At 32.8% G+C, this 13,028-nt stretch overlaps 1 protein-coding gene across 1 annotated transcript; it reads right to left on the bottom strand.

Moving 5' to 3' along the window:
* Positions 1–1,663: 1,663 nt before the first annotated feature.
* On the bottom strand, positions 1,664–10,372 carry LOC132276699 (CAAX prenyl protease 1 homolog). The gene is made up of 14 exons (XM_059778266.1): positions 10,297–10,372; positions 9,288–9,435; positions 8,922–9,006; positions 8,749–8,844; positions 8,262–8,327; positions 8,049–8,147; positions 7,809–7,922; positions 7,599–7,709; positions 7,055–7,117; positions 5,568–5,660; positions 4,723–4,836; positions 2,578–2,649; positions 2,403–2,468; positions 1,664–2,086 (listed from the first exon to the last, which is right to left on the bottom strand). The coding sequence occupies exons 1-14, from the start codon at positions 10,325–10,327 to the stop codon at positions 1,970–1,972; spliced, it is 1,275 nt and encodes a 424-aa protein (XP_059634249.1). The 5' UTR covers positions 10,328–10,372; the 3' UTR covers positions 1,664–1,969.
* Between the last annotated feature and the right edge of the window lie 2,656 nt (positions 10,373–13,028).

Genomic DNA, 13,028 nt, shown 5'->3' on the forward strand with positions numbered 1-13,028 from the left:
GGTAATTAGACTAACAAGATAATATACTCATGTGAAAGTGACTCTAGTGCCTAATGTGACATAACTTCAACCAAAATATAAGTGTGTTGAACTAAAATATAAGTGTGTTGTGGTGCAAGAAAGAGCCATTTTAAAACTGGGATACTAAGGTTAGAACAAATCACTTAGATGTCTGAACGTATTATCTCGTTGAGTTCAACTTATTATATTTGGCTTAAACTTATTATTATAATTTTATTATTTATATTAAAACTTATTATACTTCGCTTTAACTCCTCCTTTTTTATACAAATATTCATGAAAAATTAATAAATTACTTAAATAAAAAAATACATTTTTTCATGCAATATATTCATGAAAAATTAAGAAATTATTTAAATTGTTTTAAAAAAAATTTCTTATTATTTTTATTTAAACAATTAATTTCAAAATTAAAGATAAATTTATGCAAAATTAATGGAGAATATGACAACAAATTAGTATAGATTTTTATTCAAAATTTATTTTAATAATAAAAAATGGAAAAATGTAATTCAATTAAAAATGGCATTATGGTCATTTAATGAAAAATAGTTTAGGGCCTTTTGCAATAAAATGTAATAATTCAGAAATTTTTTTTTTTTTTTTTTGATAAGTAATAATTCAGAAATATTGTGCACAAAATATACTTCAAGAGGATTATTTACAAATTCGGATATAATTCCCTATATATGCATGCACTTGTTTATCCTATTGGTTCATTAGGGGGGGCGGGGGAGAAAAAGAAAGTCAGGTAAATTAAGAAGAGAGAGGAAATAATAATAATAATAAAAAAATTTCAAAGTTCACACCTTTCTCAATAGCATATACCAATTGTTAAAAACAATAATAATAAAAAAATATAGCATATACCAACCATATAATGGACTAATTTTTTTGTTTGTTTGTTTTTTTGATTTAGTTTTATGAAGCACTTTCTAAGAACGAAATGAGTTTTAAGAGAGAGAATTCTCTCATAATATGATTTTTTTTTTTTTTAACTTAATGTTCATGGAACAGTTTTCAAAAATTTGTCAACTAAATATATATTTAGTAGTTTTTATGTTATTTTTAAAATTTTCAGTTATCAAAAAACTGACCAAATAAACCCACAATTTCTTTTCATTCTCATATATTTAGTAGTTTTTATGTTATTTTTAAAATTTTCAGTTATCAAAAAACTGACCAAATAAACCCACAATTTCTTTTCATTCTCATCATGTATTAGGAGAGAGTGTAGTAATTCTAGTTGTTGACTGCCCATCATAGGTTTACCATGAGGTTGAAACTTCCATAAATTTTTTTGTTATAACATATGAGAACATAAAAATTTAGCTAAAGCCTACATCCACGATAAAGATTCGACAAAAAAAAATTTACAATGCGAAAATTTTGAGATTACAAGTTTCAACCCACAAACCCTAACTCGTTATCACTGTCTTTTCTATTCAGTGTCTCAATATCCCACTACAAACCCTAAACTCCCATATATATTATACTACAAGAGAGTACTAATTAGAATTCACGACCCACAAACAAGAACGAATCAAAATTCATTTAACGGATCGTTGGGTCGCAACATGACCCAATACCAAATTGGGGCCACAACCTCACAATCTTTGAATTGCCAAACTCTTTATTCAGATACTAAGAAACAAGATATATTGCAAGAGTGGAACAGTTCAAAACAAAGATATCTAGTTCTGTCACTGTTGACAAGGAAAAGTACAATTTAGTTACATTAAGCTACAACTTCCTTTACCACTTTTCCTCCCTTTTCCCCTCATCTGTAATTCCGTGGATTTTTAGTCCATTTCCAATGGATTTCATAAGGAAAGTGGTATTAAAGCTATCCATTCTCACATTTACAACGTTTGGCTTCAAAAGTATAAATGATGGTCTGACTCAAAAGTATAAAATGAACTAATTATGTGTTCACTTCAGGATTCCCTCAGTGTGTCTTTCTATAAGGTTCATCAATTGCAGTCAATCTTTCAACGATGTGAGGATGAGTATAGTGATAAGCAGAGTACCAAGGATCGGTGTTCATCGCGTCTAAGTTTTCTTCCTGAAAAAAGTTAAGACTACTAATCAGAATTGTATGTCATGATACCATCAAAAAAGTTCTGATATAAGTCTGATAGATTTATAATATGTTTCCCAACAGTTAAAAATACTGCAAAATGTGTTCAAATCAATTGGCAGACCACAACAAACCAAAGAGAAAACTGAAAATAATACAACCAACACCAAGAATCGTCGTTTGCGAGAGAAAATAAGAGAAATGTGGAGGGGTTCCATCATCGTCACTGATATGAAGAGCAGCAGGAAAAGAAACAGGACATGCCAATATATTGATATGAGGGGAACAAAACTAAAATTACCTGCATGATCACAAGGCTGGCTCGAAGTGCTGCTGTATAACCAAGCTTCTTAGCAAAGGCATCAGCCTATGTAAAAAGATCATGTAAAGAAGTTATATAGCGCCAAGGTTCAAAACAAAATTGTTGCGAAGGACGCATTACAACTCAAAATTCTTGTCTGCATATCATACAATACCTGAAACTCCAAAGATCGGCTTACAATATTAGAAACAAAGCTGACAAGATGCTCGAGAGGCATTATGGTGTACTGCAATCAACAAGATCAGGTAAAATATTACAAAGCAAAGTTATCTGCCTTTTCCTCCTCCAAAACAAAAATCATTGACATTACAAATTCACTCAGAATATAATGCTTATGTAAATGGGGCTGCCTAATTACGGATATCAGTTTGTTGTGCATCAAGAGTTCCTTGGGCCATCGTGAGACCTAGAAACTAATTATACCCGTAACGTATTTATTTTGTCAAATGTAACAGAAAATAAATTGGAAGTCTGGAATTAGATAATCTAACGGAAAACATAAGCTTGGACCCGGTCTAAAATCAATTCCGATGAGTCCATTAATTTTGCAAAATCCACATAGGGAATTATATTCTTTGATGCACTGTAACTCTTTGTCATCATCATCCTACATTAATCTCATAAGAATGGAGCCGGCCACATGAATTTTATGTCTCCATTTGTTTCCATCACCTGTCATTTCCATGCATTGTAATTCATTCTATTTAATTGCTTATGTGTGGCACATGTGCAAAATTACATTCAATTGTCTGTGTCTGACTGGATGGAGGTTTAAAAATAAAAGGAGAGAGATAGAGGAGGATTTTTTAGCTTCTGTATCAAAGTTTTTAAGTATGGTTGAAGTCATTGCAAGGTATGGAAGACGATATAGCAGGTCTAATTTTACAAGCATTTCCAGAACCATAACAAGGCTAAAGGAACATAATTTCCTAGTGTCTCTACTCTTCCTCTCTATTTATGTTTCTAAACTTTCGGGTTTATTTCTCTACCTTTTAGCAACAACAACAATCAAGCCTTTTCCCAACTACTTGGGGTCGGTTGCATGAATCTTATGTTTCCATTCCGCTCTATTTAAGGCCATAGCCTTAGTCAATCCACATGCTATCATATCCTTCTTACTAACTCTACCCACATTAACTTTGGTCTTCCTCTTCCCCTATTATTGGACCATATCACTTTTCTAACTGGTGCACTTAAAGGTCTTCTTTGCACAAATCCAAACCATCTTAACCGATTTTTTCTCATTTTATCTCCAATTTGTGCTATTCCAACCATCTCCTGAATGTGATCATTTCTAATTTTATCCTTTCTAGTCTTACCGCACACTTGTCTCAACATTCGCATTTCCACCACACTCACTTTACGCATATGTTGTCTCCTAGATGCCCAACATTCGGTGCCATAAAATTAAATTCCTTAATCTAAGTTTTATAATTTTTTTCCCCATCAAAATTTGCAATCACTAGACATAATTTTGTTAGGAAATTGAAGTTTCAGTGTTATAATTGGAGAGGAGGTGGAGGTTGCCAGTGTAAGGTGGCTGGTTATGTGATGAAGTTGAACAAGAGACATTAAGGGCGTCCTTTTCATTTCTAATGTACAGTATTAAATAGGTCTAACATAATGATTAACCATTGAATAAAAACCATATATCAACTGTTGATCAACGCAAATTTATTTTAAAAAATACCATATAATTTGTATTAGAAAACCATATCACTTTTCTTCATTTCAGTACCCAGAACTGATATGATTTAACATTCTCAAAACCATGCTTTTAAAGCCTTATCTGGAAACAAAATATCGACTAACTTATCACAGACATTTGCTGAGGTCTTGATTCTTAATTATGGACATTTTATGAAACTAAAAGGTGAAAAACTGAAAATCCAATCTTATGCTGCAAACCAAATTGGATGAGAAAATTAAATTAAACAGATATTGAGCACAAGAAAGCTTCTAAAAGAGAAGGGTATAAATTACACTGACAAAAATCCAAATTCTAAATTCTTAATCTCAATGCATGCAAATAATTTAATTTTCTCATTGCACCAACTTTAGCCTTCTTAACTTAGCAGTGATTCATCGAACATGCTCTCCATGTCACGAAGGTCAAGCAACAATAGAAATATCTTCTAAATGTGAAACAAAAAAGCTTGGAGTAATGGATCCAAAGTATCCAACAGAGCTAGACGTATTAAGAGAAGAAGCGCAGCAGCAAGCTATGTGTATAGGTAGCATACATGCGTTTGACATAAACAAACCGTATTTCTTTACTTTAAGACAATCATATTATTACCTGAAATATTATTATTCCAATGATGACTGGCTGCGTATCAAAACCAAAACTCTGGAACAGATCTTTTGAGTTTCTCTCAAGAGTATATATTCCGAAATTAAAAAATGTGACAATCTGCATTTGTGTAGAAGAATAAGGAAGAAATCTTTAAGTGTAATATTGCAGCTCCTAAAAAATATTAATGTTATCAAACATTTGAAATTTTAGACATGAGACAATTGGGATGGAAAGAGGCAACAAATAAAATATTATTGTTTCTTTTCACATCTTAAAGACAAGGTCAACATGCGTGTAGGCTAAGAATGAATCAAGCTAAGAATGAATCAAGCCGTTTGAGAATGGGTTGGGTAACAAAATAATTATTGTGAATCAAAGTTATGGATTGAAGACCTTCTAGAGAGATAACAAGGAGATCACCAGACAAACTGAGCAATTCAACTGATCAAGCATAGATCAGGAGGATTGAACAACCATGGAGAAGCAGATTGCTTGAGCGAAGTCATAAATAATAGCAAAATGACAACAAAATCCTCTACTACACATTAGCTTTCCTCCACCAAATATATTCACAGACCATATATTTACTGAATTTAATTAGTATTGGAGAGAACTTCATGAATCAATAATTTGATACCATGCACAAGGAGCCATAATGCTATGCATCAAGTTTTCCTTGAGCCTCTTCTCAAGATGAAACCAGGTGTGACCTTCACAATTTCGCATACCAATGGCTCTAGTTTAAAAAAAAAAAAAAAACAACAACAACAATGAATACTTATAAACTAACAACATCCTACACCAGTACCCATGCACATGTAACAATGATATATATAATTAAAGCATACCTGAAAAGCAATGAAAGAATAAATTGTATGATTAAGCTTCCAATGACCCAGTTCATGTGCAATAATAGCAACGACTTCCTCATCGTTTTTGGACTGCATTAAATCACTTAATCAACTGAAAGAATAATAATCAATAAAACAGAAGAGGAAAAAAAAAAGAAAAAGGAAAAGATAGGGCATTTTAACACGTGACTGACTGCAACCCTCAAAAATGTGTATCTACAAGACTTTACATATGAATTCATTTTATTTTATTTTAGTAGTACTCTTATTTTGGGTGGGGGAGTGCTGTTTAACATGAAGGACTTGAACACTCACCTCACATTCTAGGGAGTAATAGGAAGGATGAGGGGGACTGTTGGGGAGGAGTTAAACAATCAAGGTACCGCTTTGTCCAAATTCAAAATGTATCAAATATGTAAGGATCCCAAAGGAGTATTGTGAATCATAAGTGACAGAATATTATTCATCAAATCTTTCATTCACACAATCAGCTTGAACTCTCCCATAAAATGTATTTCAGTAGATATGAATACTTCAAGCCTTTTAGGAATACAATTATAGAGAAGAAAAAAAAGGGAACATGTGTGTGTTTAACTGGTGTTCTCTCACCAAAAGATGAAAACATAAAAAAACGACAAAGGTTTCAGTTCTTTTGGGTCTAGAGAACCTCACACTAGTTTGAGATAAGTGCAGGTTACCAAGAAACTCAAATTAGAAAAGAGCATATCTACCATGTTGAACACGCGTTAGCATTAAATACCAGTTTATCATATAGCAAAATAGAAAAGAGCAATCTTATTGCAAAATTTAGTATGCAAAGTTTTATAAAAAGATTGACTGACACAATCATGTTGAACACGCGTTAGCATTAAATACCATTATTTTTAGATTTCTGAGGTCATTAGGCAGACCTAAATAAACCACATATGCTACCATGTTAGTCATGTCTAACTAAACATACAAATTATTTTCTTATTAGTGAACTAGGTATAAATGAGTTAAATTATTTGCAAAAAGATAGAAAAGAAGATGAGGGATATATCTTCAGGATCCATATAATAAAATTCTAAACCAGTCCTAGTCCCAATAGAAACAAAAATGAGGAAATGACCACAACAATTACAAGAAACTCTTCAACTTAAAGGATGTTGTATCATATATAAATCAGCCAATACATAAATTTATGACATGCTACAAGAGCAAGGTTTTGTTTGTGTTTGCGGGCTCGCTCTCATGTGTGTGTGTGTGCGCGCGCGCGAGAGAGAGAGAGAGAGGATCTTCAGAGATGGTTTTTCATTTTTCTATGTCGGCTTAAACATAGATCATAACCAAACCAATACGTTAAATGCTCTATATATCACGTAAAAGTAGGTGAAAATAGTGCTTTCCGTATAGAATATGCATAAGTTCAGCAATTCAAGCCTAATGAACAGAGTATAGGGAAATGAGCATCATTATTTTTCAACTCTGATATGCTTCCACACCTGTTGAATCAATGTGTCATAAAGGACGATCCGCTTGTTCTTGAAGAATCCATACATATATGCCTGCACAAAGTCAATTTTACTTCACAATAAAAATACAACAGAAACTCAAATTAGAGCAGTCTGCAGGTACTGAGAGACAAACAGAATATTCTGATCTCCAGTAACTGGGAAAGAATCAAAAGTCACCATTATGACATTTACATGGCAATATTCTTGGCTAAAGCATTTAGTTATTCATTCTGAGCATCTATTAAAGTTATTAGTATTCTTGATCATATTTAACTGAACATTTATTTATGTCTGAAACTTCAATCTCAGAAAACGATCTTTGGAAATCAATAAGCAAATGTAAACTTTAACTCTTACAATTAATGTTGTACACTTCATTTAACCAAAACTCCAATTATCAAGGGAGAAAAAATAGAGCATAGAAATTTTATAACATTTCTATGTTTTTATAAAAAAATTATTTACCGAAAGAGAAGCACATAAACTTTAAAGATGCGTATTCCTTTTTCAATACACCAAGAAAAATCCTCACATTGCTATGGCTTGACCTTGTGGATCCATCAACAACGAACAACTTTGTTAAGGGAAACTTGAGCGATGAAGCAAGATTCTCAATTTTCAATCTAAGCTCTCCATCTGGAAGCTATATATGTGTTGGAAGATGAAATTGAATTATTGTTAAACCATACATTGCCCGGTAGGATTTCTTCAACAATTGAGAGAAATAAATTCCAATACTCACTGGTGTGAACTTGTTGAAAAGTGGTGCTATTAAAATAGGATAAAGAGTCAGCATGACAAGCGATAGAACAAACACTAACCCCCAAAGATAGATGGCCAAATAGGGACCTCCATTCTGCAAAACACCAAATCCAAAAATAGCAGGCTATTAATCCAAACATGGCAATAACTTCAAACTATATAGGAACATACAGCAAGTGAATTGTAGCACTTCACTTTGGAAACTAACAAATTACTCTACCTGTACTATTACAATGACTGCAGCCACAATAGGTGGCCCGATTATAATAGTTAGGACGATTTCTTTGATAATGTCCCTAATGAATAACCATATTGTTTGCTGTAAAACATAAATGTATAAAATTTAGTAAACAATTCAACCAAAAAGAAAAGAGAACAGACGAAAAAAAATAGTGTCATAAACATGACGAAAGGTCGAAGGAAGGATACAGACTTTGTTGAAACCATGGCGGGACTCGATCACAAAACTTGAGTACAGAGAAAATGGCAAATCAGTAATCTGTAGAGGAATTTCAAAAACATATCATGGTCATTGCATTTTGATTTCATTCCAAAAAAAACTATTAATTTGAAATTAAATGGTAACCATGGACAAACAATAAATATATTACAAACCCAATGCATTTTGGAAAAAAAATCATATAAAAGGACTCAATTTAGATTTAATCATATTTCCCAAGTGAAATCATAAGATTGTTTCCTAGTTCCAAATATGGATTTTACTGATGGACGCACACACATACACACATATATCCAATAAGCCTTTTTATTACAATCAATATACATATTATATATGTGTATATCTGATCTTTAGTCATTTCTCCTAAGCAGGTCTTGATATCCAAAGACAACCTAAAATAGTTCTAGTGGAATTTTGTTGTACACATTACACAATGAAATAGGAGAGTTCTTGTGTGTACCTGTGACCAAATCATAACACCAGCTAAGAATACAAGACTCTGTAATATTTCATTCTCTGCATTGAGGCCAACAGACACCAGGAAGTCTCCTGATCTCTGTACTAATAAACAAATAAAAAAGATTAGTAACTCAAGAATACTCTAACCTCATAACCCACCACTAAACCACTCACCTTCCACAACCAGGGCAATAACCCAAATAACAAAATTGCACAGTCCAACACTATAGTTACCAAATTACGAACAAAACCGTAGCGGCTGAAAGTTAAAGAAGAAAAATCAAACCAAAATAAAAAGACTACATTAGTAATAAGAGTAGATAAATAACCACCAATAGGCATTAGCACAAATGTCATGATCCCTCCTCCCCAAACGGGAGGTTGAGTGTCTGAGCCCTATTGGGGGCAATATTATGGTTGCACGCCCGGTTGCTTGAACTTTTGGGAAAAAAAAGAAACGAAAAAAGAAAACAAGAGCAGATAAATCTGCATGAAGAAAGCTTCAATAAATGTACAAAAGTAAACTGTTGTGAAACAAACCTTCTATCAAGAGTATAGGCTCGGGATTTTTCAAACTTTTCTTGGCTGATCACTCCTTCCAAAGTTTTTGGAAGTGTGGGCAGCTTAAGAGCAGCATGTTGCCGCATTTTGAGATAAGTGTGAAAGAGATACATGAATATCATAAAACCTGAGAAACCATAAACATAAAGAATTGAAAAGGCAATAGTTAACAAGAAAGAATATAGCCCCAAACAAACTCTATACTCTGAAGAGAGAGCAACAAACAAGCACCACATTACCATATATCAACCAAAAACAGAAATTAATACATGTGAAAGAAATTTAAGAATACAATTTTTTTTTTTTTTTCCCTTCTTGTATCTTCATGGTTTATACCTATTAAAATATGCCTTTCTCTGGGTCCAAAATATTAATTTCAGTTAAGGTAAATTCAATATTACATTCTTGAACTATCAACTTATTGTAACATACATCACTCAACTATCAAACGCAACAATTAGGTTCCCAAACTATCAAAATGAAGGACAAGCTCTCAAACCATCAAAATGAAGCACACTGATCCCTTAAAATTACAAAATTACCTTTACGAATTAAACAAGTTAAAAAACTGGAAAGAGAAGGAAATACAAAATACTAATTACATCCCAGAACTTGTACTACACATCCTCTTGTTTGAAACATAAGTTGGGACACGGGAGTAGCTGATTTTGTAAAAATGTATGTAATTGTGTATATGTATATTGATTCTTGAACTACTTTCAATTAACTATGAAAGATTTCTAAACTTTCTTTCTCTTATACTTAAAATTCAAAATGAATACGTGTGGTTGTATTGTGCTACATCAGTGGTTCAAAAATGGTTCATTTACAAATGGAATAATGCAGTAATAATAGATTTCAGTGAAGGGGTAAATAAAAAATTTGAAAGAGGAGGAAAATTTTGAATACAATAAAAAGGCTCCACAAAATAAAGGCAACAAAGCAATACAGATATAGGAATAGAGAGGTTTAGAGATAGAAATCATACCAACAACAGCTTCCATGTACGGAAACGCCATGATAGATTCGGTTGTTGCAGACTGTATTGTGTGTGTGTGTGTGTGTGTGTGTGGAGAGAGAAGAGGGGGGGGGGGGGGGGGGGGGGGGGGGCGCGGAGGACGGGGGAGGGAGGGTTAATTGTCTTCTGAGATGTATATCGTTATATAGATCAATGTGTGGAGATTTTAAAAAAAAAAAAAAGAATTGATTCATGTCTTAAATCTTTTGGACACAAATTTGTATATATCTATATATATATATATCAATATACAAATAACATCGTCCATTATATATATAGATATACACACATGTCCAAAAGTTTTAGGAACGACATTTTGTGATTGAAGAATTAAAACTGAACGCTAATCTTCTGTGGTTCATCATGAGGCAAAAAAACCCTACCGTTTTAAAACATACTCGATGTCGTTTCTTCTACCGACTACACACGAACTCAATCTCTCTCTACCTAAATCTGACAAATGCTCTCTCTCTCTCACGTTTCTTTCACACTCTCTCGTGTCTTTCTCTCTCTATATCGACCCACCTACTCTCTTTCTCATTATTGGACCACCATTCTCTCTCAATCACTCGTTCTTTCGCTCAACAAATTCATTCTGTTTCTCTCTAGAAGAGGGGAATACTTCAAGCCAAAACCCCGATTCAACAACCTAGATTTTCTAAGTTTCCTTCAATCAAAGTTCATTATATTTGTAAACATTGTATAAATTAATTGAAAATTTTGTATATAAATGATCCCAGTTCCATATTCAGGTATATCTACGCTTTATTTTGGTGGTTATTCAGGTGGCACACGTCGAATTCGGATGGGGACTCAGAGCTCTTTTGGAGTTTTATTAGTAGATTTGTCAGAATAATAATAATAATAATATATTGTGAACGGGAGGGTAAAAACATACATTTTATAATTAAATTATTTTTTAATTTATTTGTTAAATAATACATTTAAAACACTTCTAGTATTAATTTTATAATAATATCAAAATATTACCATATTTAATAACAGTAATTTTATAAAAGAATGAACGTAATTAACTTTATAAAAAATTAAAAAATAAAATTGTCAAATAAAAAAAAGTTATTTAAAATATTCAATTTTTATGCATAATACAGTTTTAAAAGTTTCAAAAACTCTGTAAGTTTATTCAAAAGCTCTATTGAATTAAATTTAGTAATTATTAAAAGCACATTTTAATGGAAACTGTTGAGAGTGAAATCTACGCGGTCCGATACGACACCGTTTTCCTGCAAGGAAAAGAGTAGAAGATCGATGAATCTTGACGGCACTGGTGTGGTGCCTGCCAAGAACTCTCCGACGATCAAGTTAGTCACCGGAGGTCTAAAAGAAAGGTAGGGATTTAATAATAGTTTTTTTGTCGTACCTTATTCCCGAGTCGTCTCCCTATTTATCGTCACTTCCTTTATTCTTGATAAGGGAATATCATAATCCTTATCCCATGGAACTTATCACATGGAAATCTTATTCTTGATAAAATTTGTCATTATCCTACGGAACTTATCCAATAGAAATCGTTATTCTTGATGACGAAATATTATCTTTCAAAAGTAGAAAAGATCTGGCGGCTAGTCAACACTTAGTTGCCTCTATCGTTAGGTCAAGATAGGTTATGTTTATTTTTCCCTATCAGTTGCCCCCCATTCCCAAGCTTGCTCATCTAACTTTGGGAATGTAAATTTTTTTTTTTTTTTTTTTTTGCCCCCGGCATTGTTCCCGAGCCCGCGGGTACTATTCATTAAACAGTATAATTATTTTTTATTTATTTATTTTTTGTGTGTCAATAGTACCCGCAGGTACTGTTCATTGAATAGTAGAATTTTATTTTATTTTATTTTTTTACCCTTCAGTACTCTTCCCTTGGGTAATGTTCCCGTGGATACTCTACCCTTGGATAATGTTGGTACTCTGCCATTGGGTAATGTTCCCTTGGGTAATTTTCCCTCGGGTAATCTTCCCTTAGGTAATGTTCCCGTGGATACTCTGCCCCTGGGTAATGTTGGTACTCTGTCATTGGGTAATGTTCCCTTGGATAATCTTCCCTCGGGTAATCTTCCCTTGGGTAATGTTCCCGTGAATAATGTTCACGTGGGTACTCTGCCCCTGGGTAATGTTGGTATTCTGCCATTAGGTAATATTCCCTTGGGTAATCTTCTCTTAAGCAATCTTTCATCTGGTAATCTTCCCTTTGGTAATGTTCCCATGGGTACTCTACCCCTGGGTAATCTTTTCTTGGGTAAGCTTCCCTTGGGTAATGTTCTCGTGGGTACTCTGCCCTTGGGTACTCTTCCTAATGGTGAAATTAACACAGATACCAAATCAATGTTCTGTTTTAGAAGGGCGTGGATTCAAACCCATGGTCAATGACTCTTAGTGATGTAAAACTGGATTTTTCTTTTGAAAATCCAATATACTAATTGTAAACTTCATGGGTTTCAATTAGTGTAATACCCCTAATTTTTAAAAGGATATAACTGGAATTTCTTTATTTATTTTATGTGCATTTTATTGATTAGTTGATTTATGTGCATTTTAAATATGATTTATCTGGCTATGTGTTTAAGGGTTTTTATTTGCTTAATTGATAATTGTGTTTGTTTAAATTCATTGTAATTGTTTTTAATTTAATTATTGGTTAATTTAAAGCATTTAATTATTTATTGACTTGAAATTTGGTATGTGTTTTG

Source organism: Cornus florida, unplaced genomic scaffold, assembly GCF_030987335.1.
Source record: "Cornus florida cultivar Cherokee Brave unplaced genomic scaffold, ASM3098733v1 CherokeeBrave_3.0.0_Hap2_Chr10, whole genome shotgun sequence".
NCBI classification, from domain to species: Eukaryota; Viridiplantae; Streptophyta; class Magnoliopsida; order Cornales; family Cornaceae; genus Cornus; species Cornus florida.